At 49.4% G+C, this 15,119-nt stretch overlaps 1 protein-coding gene across 3 annotated transcripts in view; it reads right to left on the bottom strand.

The window, feature by feature from the left end:
• SPIDR (scaffold protein involved in DNA repair) overlaps nucleotides 1-15,119 on the bottom strand; it is a 787,075-nt gene that overhangs the window by 706,821 nt on the left and 65,135 nt on the right. For all 3 annotated transcript variants that reach the window (XM_073583752.1, XM_073583754.1, XM_073583753.1), the window contains exon 4: nucleotides 2,238-2,423. In XM_073583752.1, the coding sequence (XP_073439853.1) occupies nucleotides 2,238-2,423 (186 nt within the window). The remainder of the gene's footprint in view (nucleotides 1-2,237; nucleotides 2,424-15,119) is intronic.

Raw genomic sequence — 15,119 nt, 5'->3', positions numbered from 1 at the left:
GCGTCTTTGCTTTTTCGGACATGCTGTGTCTGTCCGCTGCTGGGAATGAGGGGAGGAGGTAGCACCTCGTTTTCCCTGCAGCGTGGCCTCATGGGCAGCACTTACCCCAGTCCTGTGCGCCCACGTTCCTGGACGCCTCCACACCAAAATCACGCACCACCAGCTGTGGGGCAGGCCGCCAGCATATAAACCGCTCCAGGGGCGGCACTTCCGACTCTGCAGCCTAGCCGCGCTCCAAAGCCGGGGACTAAATTTATCCGTCGCCGCCTAGGCCTGGGGGGCGCGGCCCGGAGGCGGAACTTCCGGACGCAGCCTAGCTCCGACTAAAGCCGCGGCCTCAATTTATCCCCTGCCCGCGATGGGGGGGGGAATGGGGGGGGGCACGGACCTCCGTGACGCCACAAAAACTGGCTCTACTTACTGGCGCGGGCACCGGCTAAGGGCTCCAGCCCCGGATCTTCGCTGCAGGAGCCCTCCCCTCACTGATTATCCTCTTCGGCTTCCCAGCTCAGGTATGTGAGGGGGCCTTGAAAAATAGGACGGTGCGGGCACCCTAGCTCCATCTAACCCCTTCAGGGGGTGAGGAGAGGGACCGTCCGCCGACTTGCAGCACTGCAGTCTAAGCATTGGTGGAGCAAAGTGGGCCGCACGGACTAGTCTTGTGCGTCTGTACAGCCCATGGTTTCAATACCTAGGGGTGGTCAGGGCTAAGTCCGGAATCGTGTCCCACGTCGCATGAAAGGATACGTGAAGGGACACTCGCACGTGCTCGCCCGTTGTTGGTTTCGGGAAATCGGACCCTTTCAATAGGATCCGTTGCCCTTGTCGAATCATCATGGAAAAAGTCTGGAGCAAATAAACAGACGTGTGCCTCCATGGACACTAAGCAAAAAACTGATTTCCGCCCGCAATAGGGGCGAGGGTGTATACGGCGGAGGAGGAGCTAACCTCTTTTCTTCACTTAGTGTCAGCCTCCAAGCGGCAGAAGCATACACCCACAGTATCTGTGTCCCCCAATGAGGCGAAGGAGAAATAATTATTTTTGCATCACTTTATTCTGCGAGCTATAACTTTTTTATTTTTTCACTGATGACGCTGTGTGGCAGCTCGTTTTTTGCGGGACAAGATGACGTTTTCAGCGGTACCATGTTTATTCATATCTGTCTTTCTGATCGCGCGTTATTGCACTTTTTGTTCGGCGGTATGATAATGAAACATTTTTTTTTTTGCTTTGTTTTTTTTTTTTAAGGGGTTCACTAAAGGGGGTAACTCATGGTACAGTTTTATAGGGCGGGTCGTTACGGACACGGCGATACTAAATATGTTTACTTTTATTGTTTTTTTTTATTAAGAAAAAAAAATTAGGGAATATTTTTTTTTTATTTATTATTTCCCAGTGGGGGACATCATTATCTAGTGTCAGATCGCTGATCTGACAGTTTGCACAGCACTCTGTCAGATCAGCAATCTGACAGGCGCTGCACAGGCTTCCTCCTTGCCTGCTCTCAGCAGGCACTGAGGAAGCCGCCTCCCTGCAGGACCCCGAAGGGCCCTGCGGCCATATTGGATCCAGGGGCCTGCAGGAAGGAGACCCTCGGAGCGACGCTGCACACGCGTCGCTCCGGAAGTCTTAGGGAAGCACGCAGGGAGCCCCCTCCCTGCACGATTCTTCCCTGTGCCCCCGAAACATTGCGATCAATGTGCCAGGGGCGGTCCGAGCCCGCCCCTGACCCATAACGCTGGGTGACAGCTGTGATGATCAGCCGACACCCGGCCGTGGTCAGCGGCACCCCCCCCCCTTCCCCGGGAGCGCCACTGATCGCTATGACATGCTATCCCGTCCATGGGCATTAAGCCCCAGGTCACATGGACGGGATAGTACGTCCAATGGCAGGAAGGGGTTAAACGCCGGTCGGCCATTAGTTTGGCCTACAGCCATCTCTCCCATACACATGATAACGCGTTCAGCCGAGTGCTCCTGTTTTCTCTATGAGAGAGCCTTCGCCAGGCATTGTTGATGGTGGCCTATCTCCAGGAGAACAAAGTGATCGGCAGTCCAAAATGAGACATTCCGGATCAACATCTACCCTGACAATTAGTTGTCCAGGGCCCCCCATACACAATGGGCTGTAGGCTAAAGTCGTTACCGGTGGGTTCGGTCGATATTAGTATAATATGTGTAGGGGCTTCAGATGTAATATGGAAAGAGTGAAGTCCATCTGAGAAGAGATTCTTACCTCCACTTGACCTGTCGTTAGAAAAAGAGATTTGTATGTCTTGCGACATGCATGCACTTTGTGGGGAAACATCTGCAATATCAGGCTGTGAAATTGGCTTGCTACTGCCATCATTTGACAAGTCGTTATCACTGGAACTCCAAACTATTTCAGAAGGATCTTTTAGACTCTCATCGGCTGAAGTTTCTAGAACACAAAAATAAACGTTTAATGTATTCCTTATCTTAAAGGATTGCGCATATAAAAAAAAAGTGTAACACATATCATCCCCTGGCAATTACAGAGGATGACAGTAGTCAAACTTGCAGTAAATATCAAATTACCAGGCTACCATCTTTAAAAATAAAAAAACAGGGATTGTGATAACTCACTGTAAAATCCTTTTCTCCGAGACGCTCATTGGGGGACACAGGACTGTGGGACTGTGGATGTATGCTACTGCCGCCAGGAGGCTGACACTAAGTGAATGAAAAAAAGGTTAGCTCCTCCTCTGCAGTATACAACCTTGCCCCAATTGCCGGTGAGACCAGTTCGGTGCAAAAGCAGTAGGAGATGAAAAAAACAGACAAAATAAACAAAAATGCAGGTAACAACATGTCGGGAAAGACCCACCTTTTATCATAAATACATATTAACAAACAAAAAAAGAGCCAATTGGCTAAGGGTGGGTGCTGTGTCCCCCAATGAGCGTCTGTTAAATCTTTTTCTAACGGTGAGTTATCACAAAAATCCCTGTTTCTCATTAGCCTCATTGGGGGACACAGGACTGTGGTACTTCCTAAAGCAGTCCCTGGGTGGGAAGTCAACTCACCTGTCCAAGCTATATGCACCTCCTGTCTAAAGGTGCATCAACGCTGCTTGGAGAATCCTTCTACCCAGGCTCGCGTATGCTGAAGCCTGAGTATGGATATTGTAGTGCTTCCAGAATGTGTGCAGACTGGAGCAGGTTGCCGCTTTGCAGACCTGTTTCGCCAAAGCCTGGTGCTGAAGAGCCCAAGAGGCGACCACCGCCCGAGCGGAGTGTGCTCTGATCCCCACTGGAACAGGTGCACCTCTGATGCAGTAAGACTCCTGCATAGCCAATCGAATCCACCTGGTTATGGTCAATCCTGAGGCAGCAAGTTTCTTACTGCAATCCTCGGGAAGCACGAACAGCGTATCTAACGAAAGGGTGCCGTCCGTGACATGTACCTTCCGAGAGCTCTCACCAGATCCCACATAATGCAGCGCCTTTTCCACCCGGTGTACCAGTGCTGGGCAGAAAAAAGGGCAAGACAACATCCTCAAAGTGAGATGAAGAAACCACCTTTGGCAGAAAAAAGGAGGAGTCAGCCTGAGAATCACCTTATCCTTGTGGAAAATCAGATACAGGGCTCGACAGAATAGAGACGCCACCTCTGAGAGCTGTCTAATTGACGTTATAGCCGCGAGGAACACCACCATCCAGGAAAGGTGGTGTTCAAACGGAGCTTTCTGCCGACCGCTTAGGACCAGGTTAAGGCCCAGGCGTCCAGAGGGACCCTATAGGGGGGTATCAAGCGGGAGACCCCCTGGCTGAGGGTCTTTACCTGCAGATTAGTAGCAGTCCTACGCTGGAACAGGGCGGATAAGGCCGAAATCTGTCTCCTGAGGGATCTTGGAGCTAAACCGGAGTCCAGGCCAGACTGGAGAAGAGTTAAAAATGTTAAGAATGGAGAATCTCAGTGGAGGATAACCGTGGTCCCTACACCGTGAGAAGAAAACTTCCCAGGCGTGGTGGTAAACACGTGATGAGGCGGGCTCCCGGGCACTAACCATTGCAGCCACCACCTTCCGGCAGAACCCGGCCTGGGTCAGGATCCAAGATTCAACGGCTAAGCCGCCAAACACAGGGCCTCTGGGTTCTGGTGGTAGATCGGGCCCTGGGAAAGTAGGTCGGGGGGCTCCACCAGGGGATGTCGACGAGTAGCTGCACTAAATCTGCGTACCCTGTCCGACGAGGCCAATCTGGGTCAATCAGTATTACTGGAACCCCCTATGCCTTGAACCTCCTGAGAACTTCGGAAGCAGTGGAAGTGGAGGAAACAGGTACGAGAGGTGAAAACTGGTTCTATGTAAGGACCAACGCGTCCACGGCGATTGCCTGTGGGTACCGGGACCGAGCGACATCCTTGGGCACCTTGGCATTTAGCCTGGAAGTTAACAGGTCCACTTCTGGGGTTCCCCAATGTTGGAAAATCTGTTGGAAAAAGCTCGGGATGGAGTGGCCATACCCCTGATGCGACCCTGCCGCCAGAGAAAGATCGCCGCCCAGTTCTCCACACCCAGAATGTGAACTGCCGAGATCACCGAGTGATTTCTCTCGGCCCAGCAAAGGATATGCTTTGCCTCAAGCATGGCCATCCTGCTGCGGCTGACCCCTGATGATCTATGTAAGCCACTGCTGTGACATTGTCTGATTGAATTCAGACAGGGCATCCTGCCAGGAGATGATGAAATTGCTGCAAAGCCAGCCGAATCGCCCGAATTTCTAAAAGGTTGATCGGGAGGCGTGATTCCCGAGGTGACCAACATCGTTGGGCTGTGTGGTGGCAAAATACTGCTCCCCATCCGAGACTGGCGTCGGTCGTGACCATCAACCAATGGTTCGGAGGAAAAGGCTTCCCCTGCAGAAGGGAGGGACTCATAGCCCACCATCTGGGAGCCTGTCCGACCGGTGCGGACAACCGGCACTGGTGATCGAAGGAGAACGGGCTTCTTGTCCCAAGCTGCCAAGAGGGCGTGCTGCAAGGGACGAAGATGAGGTTGGGCAAATGGAACAGTCTCTATTGCTGCCACCATTTTCCCCCAAGACCTTCATGCCAAACGGGATGGTACAGGAGACCGGCTGGCAAAGTGCCCAGGCTCCCTGCCGGAGTGCTAGGGCCTTGTCCCGAGGGAGAATTTCCAACCCTCGGGAAGTGTCAAAGATCATCCCTAGAAAGGAAATTTTTTGAGTTGGAATAGGGGAAAACTTCAGAACTTCAAATTCACCAGCCACCCTAGGCGGAGAAGTGTATCCAGCGTGATGCTGACGCTCTCTTCGCAAGACTGAAAAGATGGGCCCTTGACCAGGAGGTCGTCCAGATAAGGCCAGATGATTATGCCCTGGGCATGCAGGATGGACATGACGGCCGCCATGACCCTTGTGAATACCCTGGGGGCGATGGCTAGCCCAATGGCTAAGGCTGTGATGCAGGTTGCTGATGGCAACTGTAAGAGCCTTTGATGCGAGGAAAAAAATGGGGATGTGCCGGTAGGCGCCTTGGATGTCGATAGAGGCCAAATATTCTCCCCCTTTTCCATGGCAGGTATGACCAAGCAGAGAGACTCCATCTGGAAATGTTTGATCTTGACGAAAACCTGTTCAGAAGCTTCAGATCCAGAATGAGCCTTACGGTTCTGTTCATTTTATTTAATTTTTTGGGGGACTACAAACAGGTTGGAGTAGAAACCCTGAAATCTCTCTTTTTTCGGTAGGGACGATCACTCCACTGCGCCTGAGAGACTCGACGGCTTCAAATGAGGCGAGTGCCCGGGTTTCAGATTTGGGAGGATGAGACAGGAAAAATCGTTTGGGGTGGCTGATAAATATTATTTTGTACCCTGAAGACTCCAGATCTCCTACCCACGCGTCTTGTAGTCTTATACGACAGTGAGCCAGGCGTGATGAAACCAGAGCAGGTGCCCGCCTACTCTGCAGGTGTAGACCGGAAGTTCCTCCAGTCATTCGGCCGTGAACCTGTGGGACCATGATCCCCCCGATTTCGGCTGGTTGGAACGCATCCTCCCCAATGGGTTGGTTATATATGAGATCTGATGATCTCTGCCCTAATTGTGCCGACCTGAACTGGCTGTTGAAACCGTGTTTGAAGCTGGTGACGGAATGGCTGCTTAGCCCCCTGCTGTGGGAGAAAGTTGCTTTTCCCCCCTGTGGTGTCGGAGATATGCTGATCTAGCTTCTCACCGAATACTCTGCTGCTCTGATAGGGCAAAAAAGTTAGGGATTTCTTGGAAGTTGGGTAGGTTCGCCATGTTCTCAACCATAGGGCTCCCCTGATGCAAATCGCATTTGCGGCAGCCAGTGCTACGCGGTTAGCTGCATTCAAGGATGTGGTAATCAAATAGCCTCCTGGTAGGACTATCTGATTCGCGATCTCAGCTACCTCCGACGGTAGGTCCAGGCTCTGCAAAGCTGCATTTGATGACTCTGACCAGGAAATCATGAGCTTGGCTACCCAAGTTGCCGTGCAAGAGGGAGAGAGGGCTGACCCTGAGGCCTCAAACACCAAGCGAGCCTGGCTCTCTACTGAGACGGTAGGTGGGATCCTTATTAGAAGAACCATTAGGTAGGGATAATCGGGTTCTTGATACCAACCGTGATACGGGTGGATCTACCGATGGGGGCTCTTCCCTCTTTTCAGAGGCAAACGGTTATCTTGCATCCAGTGCCCCCTGTCCCGCGAAGCCTTTTTTTGGCCACTCCCTGTCTCACTGCACTATGTCCTCAAACTCTGGGTGAGTGTATGAGGCCGTTTGACCCGTCTGAATGACACCATATGACCTGAGGTCAAGGTGGATTCATCGTCAATACCCAGGGTTTGGTTGACGGCCTCAAAGAGACCGTCAACTGATTCCTGGTAACCAGGTGCATCCAAAATGAGGGGCCCCTCGGAATCGGAATCCGACTTTTGCTCACGGTCAACCCCTGGAAAAGGGGAGCGAGAAGCAGAGCTCATAGATGCTGAGGCACCAGTCGGGCTGGGTGACACTATGTGGGTTGGTTTCCCCCCGCATCTGCCTAGAGTGAGAGCGGCCCCTGCAGGCCGGAGGCTCTTATAAGGTCGAGGATTTCTCAAAGACAGGCGAGCCGCTGTCCCTGCCCCTATCTGGAGCTTGAAGGGACTCAATTGCCATCGTTAGTGAAGTCATAGACTGCGACAAACACAGAGCCCATTCCGGGGGCTTGATTGCAGGGGAGAGCTCTTGGGCGTGTTAGGAATCGCAGGCTTCGGTTTGTTTGTTTTTTAATGCATGACCTGTCAATTTGCCCGCTGGTCTCCCATTCTGGTACCGGCATGGCCTCAAGCTGCTTAGCGGCTGACACCTGACGAGAGCAGTCACACTTGGCCTAGAAGGGCCGGTGGCACCATAACTCTCTGTGCCTGTGGAAAAGCGGGCTGACAGGAGGTGCATGTGGCAATTAGCACCGTATGAGGCTTGGTCCTCTGGATCTGCATGCCCGGATTTCCCTACTGGCTGACATGGTCTGCGGCAGTGACACCATTAGTATAGCTGCCCGGCTGGAGGGGGGGGTAGTAGCACTTACCCACAGTCCTGCACCCCTGAGCGTCCTGAAGAGCAGCAGGAGGGGTCTGGGCTGCCCCTAACTTCAAAATTTGCGCCTCGTGAGTGGGCGGGCCCCCCAGAAGTAGGCGTGCCAGGGGGGCGTGACGTCCGGCCGTGGCCTAGCACAGGCCGAAGCCGGGGCCTAAATTTACAGCGCCGGCCCGAGGACACGGACCGCCGGAAAATGGGAGTCAGTGGGCGGGACTAGGAAACTAGGAGCTGGGGAAAAAAGTTCCGGCGTCGGCAGGCGAAGAGGCAGCGCCGTGCTGCACGCGCCGGGGAACAGCAGCTGGTGCTCATCTTGCAGCGGAAGCTGCACCGCACAGGAGCAGGACCTCCACAGGAGCCCTCCCAGCCCCCCCTCATTCCATGCCCCCTGTCCTGATCGCATGGAGCGCTTCAGCTGCCAGCCTGTCAGGTGTGTGTGGGGGGCTATGTACAGGACGGTGCAGGCACCCTGACTCCATCGTTCCTTACCAGGGAAGAGGAGAGGGCCCGTCCGCCTCCTTCCACCACCGCAGTCTTTGCATTGGTGGTGCAGAGGGGGCCACACGGACTGTACCTGTGCCTCTGTACAGCCAGGGTGGTCAGGGCTGAGTCCGGCATCATGTCCCACGTTGCAGGAGAGGATACGTGGAGGCGATACTTGCACGTGCTCGCCCGTTGATAGTTTGGGGAGAGCGGACCCTTTCAATAGGGTCCGTTGCCCCTGTCTCATCTTCATGGAAAGTAAAAAGATAAAAGAATGGGGAAAAAGACTAGACGTGTGCCTCCTATGGACACTAAGCCGGCAATCAGGGAAAGGGTGTATACTGCAGAGGAGGAGCAAACATTTTTTTCATTCACTTAGTGTCAGCCTCCTGGCGGCAGTAGCATACCCCACAGTCCTGTGTCCCCCAATGAGGCGAAGGAGAGAAAGGGGTTAATTATATGAATCAAATTTTAAAGAGGTTGCTAGTCTAGAACAACAAGTCTGCAGTGACTATGTGACTGCAGACTTGTGAATTGTCACATTACATGCACTGCGCGATGTCACGATTCTCAGGTGTCAGCGCCAGAAACAGTAGTGATGTCACCGCAAATATGCAATATGGATACTCTTGGTCACCATCCAACTAGACGGTTTCCAGCCTTGCTCAATACACTTGCATTGACCAAGGCCGATACCATCTAGTCGGATTGTGTTTAGGCGTATACATATTGCATACATGTGGTCACTTGACTGCGGGTGCTGACACTGATGAATGTGCGTAGTGCACGATTTGACGATTCACAGAGGGATGGACGCGCACGATGCGCTGCGCTAAAAAACGCTAATGTGAAACCAGCCTTAGTACCGTGTTTTTATCGCTTTTTTTTTTTTAAATTCGTTTATTAAACCACAGACAGGGTATACAGCATACATACTTGTACATGGTGATAAATACTGTATAAAGTATATATATCTCACATAGCATTAAATGCAAAGCAAAATGTGAATACCAGTTTGCATACAGAATAAAACATAATAATTAAATTACACTTGTCTTCATATTGTTGCTCAAGTGATAAAACCTATCTAACTTCTAAACCATAACTATAACTACAAAAAACAACTATTTCGCAGCCTGATTCCACACAATCAGCTATTTATCATGCGATGTCTCCACTCTACAGGGTAAGATGAGAGGAATTCCACCTCTTCCAGATCTTCCCGAATTTACCCGGGCATCCTCTGTTTCGATACAGCGTGCACTCATACGGGATAATCGAGTTCACCAGGTCAATCCAGATCCTAAGGGAGGGACATGAGCCTCCCATCCACCGCCAGTACTTTTCGTGCCATAAATAGCATCTCCCGTAAAAAGATCCCAGCATAGTGACCCCACGTCTCCTCATCCCATACCCCAAACAAACCAGTGGCTCAAGGGGAAACAGGAGCTTGTACCAGAGAAGTTAATAATGATGTGACCTCCTTCCAATATTGTGCAATAATAGGACACTGCCAGATCATGTGAATAAAGTCTGCATCTAATGAATGACATCTCAAACATTCCGATGATTGGAATCGGCCCATCTTAAAGAGTCGAGTCGGAGTCAGATATGATTGGTTTATGATATATAGTTGTATCATTCTGTTAATAGATGCAGACACCCTAATTGGAGACTCCAGAATTTCCTCCCACTCCTCTCCTTGTATATCAGGGATGAGCCTTTCCCATTTCCCTCTAACCAAATTTATGGCGGATTCTGCCCCTACTGACAGCATGTATGTATATAGGGAGGAGATGAGACCTTGGGGACCCTGCGATTTAAGGATTCCTATCAGGGGTAGAGAAGAAATAGCATTGTCTACACCCACACAGCTCATGTGTGACTTAAAGGCTGACCTCAATTGCAAATAACGGAAAAATTGGGATCTCGGGACATCCCATTTAACCTGTAATTGTTCAAAAGACAATAGGGTTCCATGGTCATGCAAATCACCTATCGTAGAGACATTGTATTGAGCCCAGAATTCGGCGGATGGGTGTTCAAGCAATACCGGAAAATAACCATTATTCCATAAGGGCATTTCAGCTATAATGTCCCCAAATCCAATCATCCTCTTAATCTGTTTCCACACCGACTGCGCCAGATGAAGCAGGGGCAACAGACAAGGGACATTTAATTTTTCCAATTCCAGAAAGCCCAGTGGGCAATTAGCACATGCAACATGAAGCAGGTAACTCTCAGAGTTAGGAAGATAATCATCGGGCATCTACTTACTTATAGCTCTGGCCTGTCCAGCCAGATAATACAGAAAAAAGTCCAGCAACGCTGCCCCCCCCCCCTCCTTTTTTTTAGGTCTTTGCAGAGTGGACAGCTTGAGTTTAGGCCTGGTTTTCCCCCCATATAAAGGACGTTATTTGGGAGTTCCTTCTTTGCGAATTTGACCTAGGCACCACCACAGCACTATGTTGAAGAGAATAACTGAGCTTAGGGAGTAATATCATTATAATTATGTTAATGCGTCCGGCTACAGACAGCGGGAGTTTACTCCAAATTGTGAATTTAACTTTGACCATCTCTAGCAATGGGTGTATGTTAAGCTGCAAAACAAATGTGCTGCTTTGAGAGATATGAACACCCAGATATTTAAAACTGGATACAATGGGCAATGAGGAGATAGTCTCAAGTCGTGGCATTGGGGCATGGGAGATAGGCATCAGGGCAGATTTCTCCCAATATATATTCAAGCCGGAATATTTACTAAATTTATTTATAGTGGACATCACTCGTCAGTGTTTCCTCCGCTCTATCCTTAAATATCACCATATCATCAGCATATAAGCCTATGGTATCTATCCGATCCGCTATTTCTATACCCTCAATATTAGGGGAAGATCTTATATGAATTGCCAATGCCTCGATCGCAAGGGCAAAAAGGGCCGAGGAGAGAGGACACCCTTGACGGGTTCCCCTATGTAGTGAAAAGGACTCGGATATGGAACTATTTACAATGACACGGGCTTTGGGCTTCATATATAATATATTAACCCATTTTAGAAACATGTCACCAAATCCATATTTCTGTAAACTTGCATGGAGGAAGGGCCACTCAAGGGAATCAAAATATTTGGCCGCATCCAGCAATGCCAATGCCCATTTATTGTCCGGCACCAAAGAGCTATATTGGACCACCGACTGGACTCATCTTATATTGATGGAAGTACTCTTACCACGCATAAAACTGGTTTGGTCAGGATGTATAAGTTCCGGTATGATTGAGTTCAACCTGGTGGCCAAAATTTTTGTAAAAATCTTATAGTCCACAATCCCGTCTCTTTTGTGTTTCTATAAACTTAATGTTTAATACTTATAACTACTGGTCCCGTACTATCATTTACTTGACCATATCGTTCGGTTGTTCCTCCAGTATTAATGGGGTGTATCAGTGTAGATAGAAGTGTATATGTATCGTAATAAAAAGGGGCTAACAAAAAAGTTCAACTAAGACTATATTGTACCCATAAAATCAAAATGTTGTATTGAAAAGCATGAAATATAAAGTTTCCAAGTATATCCAGTATACAGTTAGGTCCAGAAACATTTGTACAGTGACTGAATCTTCATGATTTCAGCTCTGCAGGCCTCTATACAACCACTTATCTACAAAACCTCCTCATTTCAGGGGTTCAATAGTAATTGGACAAATTGAACATTTTATTTATGGTAAATTTTATTCTTAAAACTTTGTAGAGAATCCTTTGCAGATAATGACTGACTGAAGTCTGGAAACCATGGACGTCAACAAACGCTATGTTTCCTCCTTAGTGATGCTTTGCCAGGCCTTTACCGCAGCGGATTTCAGTTGTTGCTTGTTTGTGGGTCTTTCTGCCTCAAGTTTTGGCTTAAGCATAGGAAATGCCGCTCAATGAGGTCGAGATCTGGTGATCGACTAGGCCATTACAAAATATTTTACATCTTTGCCTTAAACTCCTGGATTGATTTTGCAGTATGTTATGGGTCATTGTCCATTTGTACTGTGAAGCGATGTCCAATCAACCTTGCTGCATTTGCTTTAAGCATGAGTTGTTCCAACCTGTCTCAATTTCTTCTTCCCATCATTCTGATACAGTTTGATGTTAATTTCTTCTGTCCAAAGAATGCTTTTCCAGAACTGGGCTGGCTTCTTTAGATGTTTTTTTTTTTGGGAAAGTCTAATCTGGCCTCTCTGTTTTTAAGACTTATTAATGGTTTGGTGAACCATCTCTATTTTTTTTAAATAATAATCATTATTTTTATATAGCGCTAACATATTCTGCAGCGCTTTCTGCAGCGCTTTACAGTTTGCACACATTATCATCACTGGCCCCGATGGGGCTCACAATCTAAATTCCCTATCAATATGTCTTTGGAATGTGGGAGGAAACAGTAGAAAAACCCACGCAAGCACGGGGAGAACATACAAACTCCTTGCAGATGTTGTCATTGGTGGGATTTGCAGTGCTAACCACTGAGCCACCACCATGGCTCCCCTTCATGGTAGACATAGATATTGAAACACTTCCTGATTGGTGTTCTTCACTTGGGTGAATGTTGTGAAGGAGTTTTTCTTCATCATGGAAATGATTCCACAATCATCAACAACTCTTCCGTGGATGTCCAGGCCTTTTTGAGTTCCCAAACTCTTCAGTGTTCTCTTTTTTTTCACTGAATGCACAAAACAGTTGATTTGGCTAAAATTTAATCTCTCCGATGGATTTCTTTTTTTTCAGCCTTATGATGGTCTGTTTTTCTTCCGCTGAGAGCTTCTTTGACTACATATTGTGGGTTCACAGCAACAGCTTCCAAAATGCAAATGCCATACCTGGAATCTGCTTCGGACCTTTTTCTCACAAACTAAAGTTCATTTTATTCACTAGATCTTAAAACAAAACTTGTCATGATCCAGGTTGGATTATGACAGGTTTTTGTATAAGTAACCGTTTTTTTCTTTACGCTGTTTGCTCAGGGTTTGTTTTGCCCCTGGTGGCCATTAGAGTTATTACACAGTGGTGTCTTTTTTCTAGTTTTGCCCCCCTGTGGCCGTTAGGATCATTGCACACTGGTTCCTTTAGTTTAGTGCACGTGATTATATCAGGTGTGATTGCTCTGGCTCTGCTATAAAAGAGTGTCAGGTGTTGAAATCAGTGTTGGTGATTGTATTCATTTCCACCCATCCTTGGTGGAGAAAGGAGCTGGAGAGAGTTCCTTGCAGCACAATCAGAGCCCTGGTGTGGAAGGAGTCAGAGGGGATTTCCTTGCAGCTCTGAGAGCTTGGTGGCAGCTATTCAGGAGGAAAGCTGCATTCTGGTGGTAGACTCTGTTGCTGGGAGTAAGAGCAACAGAGCAAAGCTAAGTGGTGTTTCCCTGTTTGTGCCTTTCCTTTATGTGTGTTTCAGTGCAGTGGTGGGATTCGTCTCTGCACCGGCCATTTCACTAGAAAGGGGTAGGTGCAGGGCGAGCTAGGGTTTAAAGGTATCCTGAGCGGCGCCCGGTGCAGAACCAGCCTAAGGATCGGTAGGAGTGTAGAGACACTGACTCAGGGGAGTGCAGGAGGTCTCCATGTCCCCGTTCGCTATCGCAGGGCCCACCATTGTTATTGTTTCCCTGGTGTTTCCCCTTATTATTTAAATTCGCCCTGCTGGAGGCGGTGTATCCGGTTTTACGTGTATTTCTGAAATTCGCCTGCTGGAGGCGGTGTATCCGGCTGCACGTTTTATTATTTAAATTCGCTCTGCTGGAGGCGGTGTATCCAGGGTCGCGTGTGTTATAAATTCACCCTGCTGGAGGCGGTGTGTCCAGTCACACGTTGATCATCACATTATCACCAACCCTAACATTTTTTTCTGCTGAGCCATGGACTCAATGCAGGCCTTTGCCCAAATGCTGCAGATCCTTACTGGTGAGCTTAGGGGGCTGCGCAGTGAATTGGTGCAGCAGCTGCAGCTGTTGGTGGGCTTTGGGGGTCTGGTTCAGGCACAGGCTCAGCCAGAATCCAAGATATCCCTCCCTGACAGGTTTTCTGGAGAGAGAGATCAATTCTTGGTATTTCAGCAAGCCTGCAAATTATATTTCAGGCTGCGTCCTCATTTATCAGGGAGTGAAGAGCAACGGGGGGGAATCATTATGTCCCTTCTTAAGAGAGATCCCCAATCCTGGGCCTTCTCCCTGCCGGACGATTCACCATCATTAGAGTCCGTGGACGAGTTTTTTGCGGCTTTGGCGCTAGTGTATGGGGATCCTGATGGCGTCGCCCTGGCGGAATCTCGACTCCGTAGGTGTAAACAAGGAGCCCGGGTTGCTGAGGAGTACTGTTCAGAATTTAGGAGGTGGGCCACTGACACTCAGTGGAATGACCCTGCACTTAGGAGTCAATTTGTGCAGGGTCTGTCTTCAAAGTTGCAGGATACTCTGGTGCAGTACGCCGCCCCCAGGTCGCTGGAGGCCGCCATGTCCCTTGCCATCCGGGTGGATAGACACCTTAGGGAGAGACATACACAAAATATGCCCCGTGTCCTCGCGAGGGAGGAGGACCCACCAGTGCGGACGGAGGAACCCAGGCAGCCCGGTGTTGTTGGTACAAAAAAGGGGGTGTCTGCGGCTCGTCGTGGTGGTGGGGTATGCTTTTCCTGTGGGAAGCCGGGCCATTTCGTGAGAGCCTGCCCAGTGCATGCCAAGTCTCCAGACTAACCTATGCAAGTAGAAGGAGCTAGTTTGTGTTTAGGCCTGCCTACGGTTCAGGGAGTGGTGTCGGCATGTTTTTACTGTGTGCAGACGGGTCATGTCCTTAAGGCTTGCGCAATGCACGCCAAATCATCTGTGTCATCTCAGAAGCCGCAATCCCCTGGTCACTTGGAGGGAGGCGACCAGGGAGTATAGATTTCCTCCATTTTTCCCTCCCAAGGTACTATGTCAGCAGAAGTGTTGGCTGGCGGCGTACCAGAGGTGATACCGGTGCTTGTGGACAGCGGAGCAGGAGTTAGTCTGGTGGATGCTCGCTTTGTCCAA

This window comes from Dendrobates tinctorius, unplaced genomic scaffold (assembly GCF_039654945.1).
Source record: "Dendrobates tinctorius isolate UK_male_01 unplaced genomic scaffold, ASM3965494v1 ptg000081l, whole genome shotgun sequence".
NCBI classification, from domain to species: Eukaryota; Metazoa; Chordata; class Amphibia; order Anura; family Dendrobatidae; genus Dendrobates; species Dendrobates tinctorius.
The sequence above is the reverse complement of the archived record's forward strand: the minus strand, read 5'-3'. Positions and strand labels throughout refer to the sequence as shown.